The sequence below is a fragment of the Athene cunicularia genome (assembly GCF_003259725.1).
Source record: "Athene cunicularia isolate RWA chromosome 20 unlocalized genomic scaffold, athCun1 chr20_part1, whole genome shotgun sequence".
Lineage (NCBI taxonomy): Eukaryota > Metazoa > Chordata > Aves > Strigiformes > Strigidae > Athene > Athene cunicularia.
Window position 1 is genome coordinate 3607767 of NW_020799125.1, and position 12007 is coordinate 3619773.

Genomic DNA, 12007 nt, shown 5'->3' on the forward strand with positions numbered 1-12007 from the left:
CCTGTTCCAACAGGTCCATGTCTTTTCTGTGCTGAGGACTCCAGAGCTGGACACAGTACTCCAGGTGGGGTCTCACCAGAGCAGAACATGAGATGTTCAAACTCCCTGAGCTGGTTAAAGAGCAAATCCCCCTCCTTTTAGCATTCTGGATTGTCTAAACCAAGTGCTTTTCCCTCCAAACCATTCTAGGGCATCTTCTAAAACCTCACAGCAGTGGGCACCCACAGCTGCCACGTCACAATTCTTTTCTTGGTTCAGTTTTATGTCTTGTTTGGAGTACAAACTTTGTATTAATGAACATTCAGCATCCTCGCATTCAGAGTGCAGCGGGGGGCACCAGAGCACTTAGGCAGTTGGAAACAATAGCATTGGCAAGATAATAGCATTGAATTTGTTGACAAACAGATTAATGAGAGTGCCTAGAAGAGGAGGGATATTTATCATTCAAAAAGACAGGAAAATAGAATGAATATGCATCATTAACAGGAATTCTTGTGAAATCTGGCTTTATAGGAAAGCTGCTCTATGTGATAGTTGCCTGAATTATACAAGGAAATAATTTTCTTTTAAATATACTTCCAGGGAAATGCTTTGTTCCAGGCTGACATCACTTCAGGTTTTTGTGCCTACTGCATAGAAAACAAACTGTGGAATAGAGGAAGAGAAAAATAAAGTCACTAATGGGTTACATTACAGAAAGATCAAGAGCTCCAGTAGATGTTAGTAGCTTGATGGAAAAATTAGTCAGATTTGAGTGCATTCCCCTGAGTGAAGTGATACTTTCTTCTGGCAGTGACTTCACTGAAATCAGTAGACCTCCCTGGGACATGAAGTGCTGACACAAATGCAGAGGAGCAGCCATAGTGAGACTTTTCCTATAGTGAAGGTGGATCCAAAACAGATTCGGCCTCAGTCAAACAGATCATTTTGTTTCTGAACTCCATCCTGTTCTGAGAGTGGTATCACAAAAACAATCTGGCATTGCACACTGTTGTCTAAAGAATGGCCATTTTACTTTCCCTGCAAAGAACAGTTTTCTTCTGGGTTTTTTTCCGTGGTTGTTTCTGGTAACAGCAGCACACGTTTGATTCAGTCTGAAGGCAGACCACAGTCTTGAGTGCACAAACTTATTAACAGTTTTCATACTGCAGAGTGAATATTATCCTGCTGAAAATATTCTGAGTCCTCAACACTAGGCTCCTTGCTGGAGTAGCGAATTATCATGGAATGCAAGTCAAAATACCATCTCACCACCAGGTAAAAATCCTGCCCCTGAGCCTGCTGGCTAGGGTAGGTGGGAAAAACTGCTTTCTGTTTGCCTAGCCTGTTCTTTTTATGTGTATTAACCAAACATGAAGTCTACAAATATTTCCTTTTGTTTCCTCCTCTCCTCCTCCCAGGCCTTCATCCCACATCCTCAGGATAAAATACAACATATTGAGTATAAAGCAAATATATTCATGTTGTCCCTAGCTGGTCAAATATTCATATGAATTTGTGGAAAGACACCTACTGCACTGGGCCTGGATTGAGCCCAAGGACAAATGTTATAATAAACTCAACATTATAATAAACTTAGCAATACACTGACAGTTTTGAAGAGCTTTCCCACCCAATGAATTCCTTAAGGCGGATTCACTAGAGACAGGAATGCTAGAATGCACAGACAGGGATAAATTAGCACATAAAGACTAGATTGACAATAATTATTTTAAAAGCCAGGGGCCACTGCTGAAAGAGGTAGGAAGATTTCCAACAAATAGGAGTGGAGTCTTGCAAACCAGGGAGACGGGAGAAGGTAATCCCACTGTTACTTTTTGGAACCTGGAGAAATGATACCTCAAAAAATGGAGGAAAAGAAATACAGAAGAGAGAAAACGTAGTGCCAGGGACACAATAAAAGGAACTAGGATTAGAGAAAGAGACAGAAGAAATGGGATGATTTTGAAAGGCTCAATACACAATTTTGAATGCAGTGTAAGGTAAATTTTAAATCATAGTACTAGGTTTTGCGGAGCCATAAGGTTAAATACATGATATTAGTACCATCTTTCCAGGATAGCCTGTCCCAATGATAAGAATTAGAAGTTCAGAGATAAATTTCCTTAGCAATATGTAATGAAATGCTCTAGAAAAGAGTAAAAAAAGACCTGAAGGATTCTGGTAAAGATCTTAATCTGGTTGTTCTAAGAACGGGGAGATGAATGGTTTTGCCTCAATCAATTCTTAGGGCGATACAAAATGAAACACAGCCATAAATGTAGTTTGAAGAGAAAGGAAAACAGCATTAAGGGCATGTATTAATAGAGGCTGTCTATGTCCAATTCTCTATTGTGTCTCTATTTTGAGAGACAAAAAAGAGAGTGGATAAATCTTTAGAAGCCCACATACAGTGCTTTGGTATATTTCTTGATGAAATAACACATGTAGTTGAAATGAAGAAGGTGATGGGTGATGGAAAGGTATTGTTAAGCTTACAAAAAAAATCCTTGTGATGAGCAAACATGAGGAGAGATACTTTTAGGGAGACAGAATAGTTTCCGTTGTCAAAGCAATTAAGAGTGGAGTGGAGCTACAAATGGACCAGAAGAGCAATGTTATATAAAAGCAAAACTTTTGCTGTTTTGGGAACAAAATCGCATGAGTCATGGGGATGGAAAGGACCAGAGGAAAAGGAAGTGGGAAAGGATAAAGCAAAGAAGTGGAAAATGCTTCAGAGAATTATTTCCCTTCTGAGCTGCTGAAGCAGGTTGAGGGCATAAGCAGACAGCATTGCTCAGCAAATCACAGCAGGTAGGGGTGGGCTCGCTGAAAGTGGCCAGGGTCTGGGACCCCAGAGAAAGCAGGGCATGACACGGTGGGAAGGGGAACAAAAGATAACTAGGGCAGATGGAGAAGGTGTAAAGATTGACCAGAGGGCAGGAAGATCTGTAATCACTCACTACATGGCACTCCTCACAAACTAGGATAAAGCATTATCTCTGCAGCTTTGCGTTTCTTGGTTATCAGGAAGTAAATGGAAACCCTCCTGCTGATGGGTTGTGCCTGGCTGCTCTGGTCCCACGAACTGCTGTCAATGATGAGTTCTGCTGGAGCATGGTTGCATGAAAGGAGCCTGGTTTAGCTTATCTGTGTTCCTGGTATTGAACTTCACTTGTATTTGCAGCATATTGTAGACAGGGTGATGATATGGACAGTGTGGGCTGTGTATTGACATTGTTCTCCGGAGCCAGGACAAACAATTTCAGGCTTGGCACAGAAGTTTAAGAAATGCTTTTCAGAAGCGTGTTTCATCTTCACAGCAGTCACTGCTAATACCAAAGGGGCACCATGCCAAAACTGAATCGTCTCATAATCCAACTAATCCCATTATGCCAAGCTTTGTGTGGTCCCTCAGTTTGGTAGCAGTCTCAAAAATCACTGGGTTTAAGTACCGATTGCTAACCTAGTATGGGCTAAGCTGAACAAGGTGTTTGACCCTTTAATGCACTGATATATTTGACTCCTTATAAAATAGATTAGCAGAAATTATTTTTTTTTAACATTTTACAGTTTTTTGAAAAAATTTTGCATCCGATACCTGCATCTTCTTTCAGCTCATCCAAATGCAGCTCCTCACCAAACGAGGTCACATTCGTTGTGGCTGCTATTGTACTCTCTTGCTGCAACTCTTCTGAGGCAAGCGCCTGGCACACAGGAGCTGGAGGGTCACTCTGCGTTGCTCTCGTGGCATCATCACCAGTGCAGGCTTTGCCTTCAGTATCTAAAAGAGCAAATGACTTAATCTTAATTAAACCATGAGCAGTGAAACCTGAAACTCCCTGCTGCTGTCTTGAGAAGAGTGAGTCTCAAACTGGTAGTGCTCAGGGGACTGAGATTTGCCTTAGATCAGCACCTGATCTCTAACAGTGTTAAGCATCTGTAAGGTAAAACTTGTGGACACCAGCGTATCAAGATACTAATATCCACCCAGATTTCTCAGGGGGCACCTTCTTCTGTGAGCAGCCAGCAGCCTGGACAAATGGCCATTGTGCATGTACAGGAAGGCCACTGTACTCTGGAGGCATCTGCTATGTAGGAGATGAGCACAAGTATGGGAAATTTGAGCTCTCTGGGAGAAGGCAATTCCTTGCACGAGCAGAGCTCATTGTGCAGCACATTCACAGGTTGGTCTGACATGTCTGAGTTGTGTCAGGCTCCGTGCATGACACGCTGCCATCCAGCTGCCCCAGCAGTAATGCCGAGGCCTTACCGAAGACAAAGCTGCTAATATTCCCTACCAAGCTGTAGGTTTTGAGCATAGTTTTAGTTACTCAGCTTTGAAAAGCATGTCCTGTGTGATTGAGCTGATCAGAAATTCAAATCCCTCTTCATGCAGACCTAGATACTGCTCCCTTTGCTTACTCTGAAAGATTTCTGTGCCAGTGATCCCTGCAGCTGTACGCATCTTGATGACTGAAGCTTTTCTAGTATTCTCCTATTCAGGCAAGAGTCCTCGGAATACAAACTATCCTTTTACTTCACGACTGTCTCAGAATTTACAAGATCTATATCACTGCTGCAAACCAAAGAAAGCAATTACTTTCCACTCTAGTCAGTGCTCCATGCTGATGGACATCTCTGCTGCTGTCCACCTCTGACCTCCTAACTTGTATTTCTCGGCCCTAGACACTCCTTTCTGGAAGCTCCTGACAGGGATATGTTTTCTTGCAATGATATCATGACAAGTTTCTTGAACATTGATTTAAAATAGCTGGCATTCATGGCTACCCCTATTTAATACTATTTGGTCAATCTGCAGTGTAATTTATTGTGCTTTTGGGTAAGGGTATCAGATTTTGGCCTAGAGATGCTGCGGAAGGGATGCAGTATTTTTGTACGCTGAGCTCACTCAGTCTGCCTCATAATCACGTTTGGTGAAAAGTTACTGTTCTTAAAATAGCCCTTGCAGTAGCACAGTTGCTATGATACAGGGAAGGGGAGGGGGAAAAAGTTCATTGCCTACATTTCAGCTCATTGTGAATCCAGCCTATACATAATCATCGGTGTATTAACAGCTGCCTGCATTATTTGACAGGCAGCCCTTATCTCTCACTGCTGTAAGTACGGCTACATCTGATCAATTTTGTGCTCACAATGGGGAGAATATCAGGGGAAGCTCCCTAAATGTATTCAAGGTAACTCTGCTTTGCACATTCCTCACATCCCGTGGAAAGGCAAGCTGCTGACAGCTGTGCCACAATGAAACTGCAGTCAGAGATGAGTTCCTTCAGATCCCAGCCAATGGAAAGTGTAATGACTAATGAAGTAACGACAAGCAGAAGACAGCCCTGTTGAAGAACTTCTGTTGAGGAGTGTCTGAGACTCACAACAGCGATGTTCCTGGTCAGAAATGATCAGCTTATGCTTAGATCAATGTGGGTATGCTGCTTTGATTGGCAGTGGGTCCCAACACCATATTTTAGAGACCATCCAGGGACAGGAGAAAGCACAGACCTTAGACCCACTGGTAAGGAAAGCAGCAGAGTCTTGAGTATTGTAAAGTAGTAGAAGAAGTAGGGCTGTAATTTTGTTGGGAATGAATCCCACTGTATGCCAGGCCCTGCACCCTATAACCTCTTACGGAGTGGAAGTTGGTTCCCTAGAGTGAAGCTGTATTTCAGGTTCAGGAGTTTCCATGGGTCAGGTTGGCATTTGGTCTGGGTGAGCGGAGCTGGAGAGAAGAAGAGAAGGGGCCCAGACTGTGCAACTGCACAGGGCGGCTGGGTTTTGGGGTTGTGTGAGGAGAAAGGGTGACATAACCTGTTAGGATGACTCATCACCAAAGCAAGGACGGTGCAATTTCACCCTGGGCTGCTCACAGATTGATGCAGATTCTGCGCTAGCTTTGTGGTTTGCTCTGAGCCAAAGAGTCCAGTTCAAAATGCTGCTTGACAGACCTTGTGCTATGAAACTGGAGTGTGACACAGCTATTGTAAATGCATGAAGCAGATCTGGAGGTTTCTCAGACTACAGCATCATCCCAGTTTGGGCTATTTATGAAAGTGAGCAGGAATCAGGTCCCTGGAAGTGGAGTAGAGCCTGATGAAATAGAGGGATTTTAGGATTTACTGTAGTCTTTTAGCATAGTATTACTGCTTTAACAATTACAACTTCCTGCATAAATGAGGACTTAGCCTTGAAACTGCTGCTGCTTCAGCTCAGTCCAAGTAGGGCACTAATCATTTACTGAGAATTATTTGGGTCAATTTTTTATTCCAGTTAATAAGCTGCTTCTACTAATAATATAATAAAAGAACCCTGGAGATTCACAACACTCAGTAAAGAAAAATAACTTGCAGGTGCCTGCGATGTCCTTCAACTGACTGCTAGCCATTCTTGCCTTTCTGGGCAGCAGGGTGGTACTGGATATTTGTTTGACATTTATAGGGATTCTAGGCAACTTTCTTGCAGACAGGTAAGCAGTCTGTTGGCAGCTGCCTCTTTAAAAGCACAGCTTGTCACCACCCCTCATTGGACTGGATGGGTATTTACTTAAACCAATTTAATTTTGTTAACATGATCTTGCAATTTAGGATCATCTGTTTTTCTCCCAAGCAGTTCTTTATGCATGCAAGAGGTTTATTGATTCACTATTATTATTACCTTTTAATGTGCTCTACAGAAGTTTTATTTTACTGTTCTTTTGCAAAGCTCTAGATTCATGGATTATGGGGAAACTTCATACTCCTAACAGAAATAGGGTGTCTTTTTCTATCCAATAGTGCTAATATGTTAATATGGCAACTGATTATCTAGAATTATGAGAGACACAAAGAGTTCAATGGACAGGAAGTAAAAATGAGCCTTCTGAAAACTTTCATTTTAGAATAAACTGATGGTTTCATAGATTATTTTTTTAACTTGAATGTAAAACTCATATTAAAATATATCAAATAACATAATATGAAAATTGCTCTACTGCAATGAAAAAAAAATGTTTAAAATGCTCTTTTTCTGAGTCTTCTGTTGCTCGGTTACACGCCAGCATAGCATCACTGAGTATTGTCCCACAGGCTATTTATAGGCATGGCATTTGTTTTATACAAGGAAACGCAATTATTAGTTTCAAATAAAGTAATTTGTATCTATCAGATTGGTCAAATTTAAAAGGCCAGTCTTTCTTCATGATAGTACTTTCTGCTATAATCTTTTCAGAGTAAAGGTGGATTTATTTTTTTTATCTCTGTTTAGGTGGAAATGGCAAGTGGGATGTTGTCCATAACATTGGGAGCTCACTTGATCTTGCAGAATAGTCACTCAGATCTCTGTCTCCCTTAAACATCCATCAAGGCTTTGGAGCAGGGATATACAGAACCACAATCCTTTGTGCATGTTTCTTACACTTCAGTGACTACTGCTGAACCTGGTTTGTGTCGGGAAAGCTTTAAAATGACACTATCAAATGCTTCACTTTTCCATGTGAATGAAAAACAGGCAGAATGGTGATATGGTTTGTCACAAACTTCATTTACTGGAAAGACAGCTGAAAACATCATATTAATATAGTTTCATGAGATTTGGATTCATGGGTTGTACATGTTAGCTGAATGCATCTGTATAAGTTATATTTATACCTTTATACCAGCTTTAGCTGACTTTCTTGGCAGTAGGATTTAGCTAGGTTTAGAGCAATTGCATAAAACATACATACAAGATCAGATTGCACCATGTATAAATCAAGCAAAGATGGAGCTGCATTCAAGATGGTAAAACATCAAAAATTAAACTGCATGGGTTGATTGCAGCAGGGAGGAATTTGAAGAAGAACATACTTGATTCAGATACCGAATTTTCCTCTCTGTTCGGATTCAAGGTTTTTCTTCTTATTAATTTGCTTGTTAGGTTTCTTCTTTTAAAGTTATGTGTTTCCTTTTGTCTTAAAAAAGACTGATAAAAAAGATGAAGAATTGTTACTTACCATGTTCTATCATCTCCAGAAGGCCTTTCTTAATGAGTTCATCCCGACCTTGTCGTGCTGTCATCTTCTTCTCCAGCACTGCATGAAATAGCAGCATAAGACAGCACCAGTTAACAACAGAGTATTCATATAATGGAGTGAGAAAGATGCAATGTGGAAATTCCCCCTAGTCCCAGCTACTGTGTGCTCGGAAAGAACTGCAGGGATTTCATTTTGGGGAACATGGACTGGTCAGCCTGTTTGTGCCTTTTCCTTTGTTAAAACAGCTGTAAAATCACCCACAGGTAGAGCCAGGATTTATGATCTAATCTACACTCTGATCATACTGAGTGCAGAGTAATGGATATTAGAGGATATTAGAGCCTTCATGCTGTTTAATATGGCTCATGGGAGCTGCCTCAAAAAGCGGTGTCCTTTACTTTGACACTCCACAAGATACTGGGGCAAGCAGAGGGAACTGCACCGTCCTATCTTAAGGCAAGTGAGTTTGTCTCCTTAATGAACTCCTGGAACATCCCTGGGGACTAGTGAGAGCATGCTGTGTGCTGGGCTCCTTCACCACAGAGACCGGTGCTTGAGGGAAGGCATTTTACAGGCTGTAGTTCCCTCCTGTCATTTCTCGTAATATTACTGTGACCTACATAGTCTTCATCCCAAATAAAAGGGGTGATGATTCTTGGGGCCATAAATGTATCCTATTTTGGAGAAGAGACAGCCCATGAAAAGCAGTCTGTGTCGAGGCTTGTGCTCCACTCATATTTTGACCTTTCCTTCTAAATGTACTATATTGTATTATATAGGTAGTCAGCCTGTATGGGCCCTTTCTAGCCTTAAACATTATTAATCTGTAACGTTCTGAAACCTTTGAATTAGGTATGGATCAGGACACCATTAACATTTCCTGTGTAAGCAAATTTCACCCAAGCTAAGCTTTGCTCTGTGCAGCATCACTCTCTTGTTCTCATCCTACCTGCAGACGTCTGCTTTAGCTTCTCATTTTTCTTTTTCCGCCACTTCCATGGTTTGAAGATCCTGCCCAGTGTTGCCAGTTTGCTGTTCCTCCTCACTGGTGGAGTTCGAATCCCTGAGACCAAGTAGTCAGAACGCATTGCAGGGGACTGCTCCATCTCATCTGAGAGGGGAAGAGAGGAAAGCCAGCTGTTAGACATTTAGCTTCAGCATAGACTTGAAAAGGGGAGACAAATGGAGGCTCACCAACTAACAAGCATTCAGTCTAGTCACCAAGATAAGCAGTGCAAGACTTTGAAAGAAAGTCTCTGCATTGCTGGAGCTGGCGGCCAGGCTGAGGGCCACCAGCCAGAGAGGCATTCAACCTCAGTGTGCCAGCCCAGTGCTTCCTACCAGCTGCTTTCTTGACTCTGGTCTTGCACAGTACCTGTCCGGATGCCAAATACTTCAGTATCTCCACTGTTGCTGTCCCTCATGCATTAATCAGGGCTGTTAGGCCCATAGAGAGTGGGGTGTGCTGAATTTGTACACCCTATGCTTTATTCCGTCTCTTTCCTACCTCTGTCGGTGCCTGGTACTCACCAAGGTACTGGTGGTACTCTCCCTCCCGAGGGCTGCGTTTAACTGCATTACAGCCTCCTGAAACATGGAGAGCTGAGAGCTCCCAATAGCTTTAATAACAGCAGTAGAAATTTAACGTATCTATAAACCAGGCCCATGCGGCCTCCAGTTAATCACATAAATGTAATGTTCATTTAGAAAAATTTAGACCTTTATGAAAAGCTGAGAGGAAGTGTGAGAAAGCTCAGGTCCCTTCTGAATTCCCAGCTTCCAGTTCTGTTCTCGGGCCACAGGATATTGCTGCCTTTTTAAATGAACTCTTTCCACATAAGCTAACACAGAACACACTAGCTTGTGTGAGCTAATGCAAACCTTTTATATAAGAAGAGTTTGTTTGATATGTGCTACGTAAGTAAAATCTTAGAACTCTTGTGCAAATTTATTCCTCGAGGAACCTAAGGGAAAAATTCTTTCCCTTTTGTCCAGCCAAGCCACAGGAATTCAGAGATAATGCTTTAGCTGGAAAAGCAATTTAGGTATTTTTAATATTTTGTCTTGAAAATACACTGTAAGTTTTGCTTACAGACAAGTCTTGCATGAAAAAATACATACTGACTATTCACAGTTGTGTGCTGGCCAGTACCATGAAAGTAGCCCAGTTCCATAAATGGGGTTATTGATGTCTTTACTGAGATTTGTATTTGAGCACCAAGACAGTGATTGTTGAAATAGAAGCTGCCATCAGTCATCAGAGACATTCCATGAATAAAAACTGAATGACGATTTGTAATTTTTTTCAACAATCGGTTACGATTTAAAGAGCAATGTGGAGCTATGAACATATGTATGTTTCCAAGTAATTTTTCCCTGGAACAACAACATTTATCATAAATCGCTTTATGTGACTGCAAGATAAAAACTATACAGCATCTAAGCTCTGTTTTTAAGTTAACAGGTGAAAATGCTTAAATCACAGCATGAAGGTGGGGATTTCCAAGTAAACAGGAAACAATTTTTGGAAGATTATTAAACACAGCAGGGGAATGAACACATTCCTTCTCTTCCATTTAATTTTGAAAATACTGGTAATAGAGATGAATCATTCAGTGGAGACAACTAAAAACGTGGCCATATGAACTATCAGAACAGAGAACAGGCTCTAACAATTCTGCCCCCACCCCACCCCCCGTGCATGCCCAGTGAATTTCTCTTTCTATACACTGAATTTAGAGCATTTTTTGTCTCCTTTCACAGAGCTTATCTTGGGGTTTAAGCTAGAAGAGATTTTAAATGTATGCAAAAATATATTTTTGCCTTTGAAAGAATGGCATCTACCCAAGGTGATACTTATGATTTACAATTTGGAGGTCAATATTAAGTTGAGAGCAGAAACTAGCAATAAGCCCATCACAGAAGGAGGGCCGTAGCCTACAGACCACAGCTGGAGTGCCAAGATATCACACTCCTTTCCTAATTGCGTATTCAAAAATGAGAAGTATTGCAGAAATAAGCTTTGAAGAAGTAGAGCCGCTCTTGATTACAGAGATGGCAAGGAGAATGGAAAATGGCAGAGTAGGTCTGCTAATTTGCTATTATGATTGCTTTAAAGCTGTAATAGAAGCCTCAGAAAATAGCATTTGGCCATTTCTTGTGACATCCCTTGAGTGGGAATGGAAATGTTCACAAAATTAGCTCATCTCAAAAGCGCTGCAGATCAGACTGTAAATCAGACCCTTGTCCCTGGAAGCTACAGTGGAGTAGGATAGCTCAGCCTCACCATCCCTGGCCCTGCTTGTGAGACTGCACTGCTGCTCAGACACTTCCTACCATTCCAGGAATTTCTGAAGCATGTAAGTGAAGATTAAATCAGAAGCTGATTTAAAGCAGTACCTTGGCAAGTTACTGATCTTGCTGTATTTCATTCAGGATGTAGGTGTCTGCATCATCCACATGTTTTGTTTAACACTGGTAGCATGAGATCGTTCTACCTTTTTTGCCAGATAGTAGGGGATGTAGACAGAACCAGGAAGTCATTCAAACCCAAACCTGTGTGTCTGTAGCAATCTTTATTTTCCCAGATATGCCCCTAAGAAAAAAAATGGGGAGACACTGCAAAGGCACTAAGAATTTCCTAAGGGCCCTGGAGTGAACACTGCTTCTGTAGTTTCTATCAGCCCTGTCAACTGGGTTTCTCCCATCTTCTTCTGCCCCCTTGGTTGTGGAAATGTAAGGATTTTATGCCTTAGACTTTGGTTACAGATGAAATACAGATAGAAATCAAATGTCACAGAAGGTATAGTACCTAAAACAAATGTTTCAGTGGAGGTTTTTGTGGGCTTTTAAACTTTATTAATGCTTTTCATATGGTACAGACAGTTCTTAAGCAAATGGTTTTATCACCTGGTACATTCTCACCATATGCAGTTCCTACACTGTGCATTTGGAGAGATGGACACAAATAAAAATAGATAGAGACACAGTAAGACAGATGTCCTGAAGTCATAAATAACAAGGAAA

General features: G+C 41.4%; 1 protein-coding gene across 3 annotated transcripts in view; it reads right to left on the reverse strand.

Annotated features, from left to right (window-relative positions):
• Nucleotides 1–12007, reverse strand: part of PHACTR3 (phosphatase and actin regulator 3) — an 87702-nt gene that overhangs the window by 44823 nt on the left and 30872 nt on the right. For all 3 annotated transcript variants that reach the window (XM_026862231.1, XM_026862232.1, XM_026862233.1), the window contains exons 2-4: nucleotides 8931–9092; nucleotides 7961–8038; nucleotides 3581–3763 (exon numbers count right to left, since the gene is read on the reverse strand). In XM_026862231.1, coding sequence (XP_026718032.1) covers nucleotides 3581–3763; nucleotides 7961–8038; nucleotides 8931–9092 — 423 coding nt within the window. The remainder of the gene's footprint in view (nucleotides 1–3580; nucleotides 3764–7960; nucleotides 8039–8930; nucleotides 9093–12007) is intronic.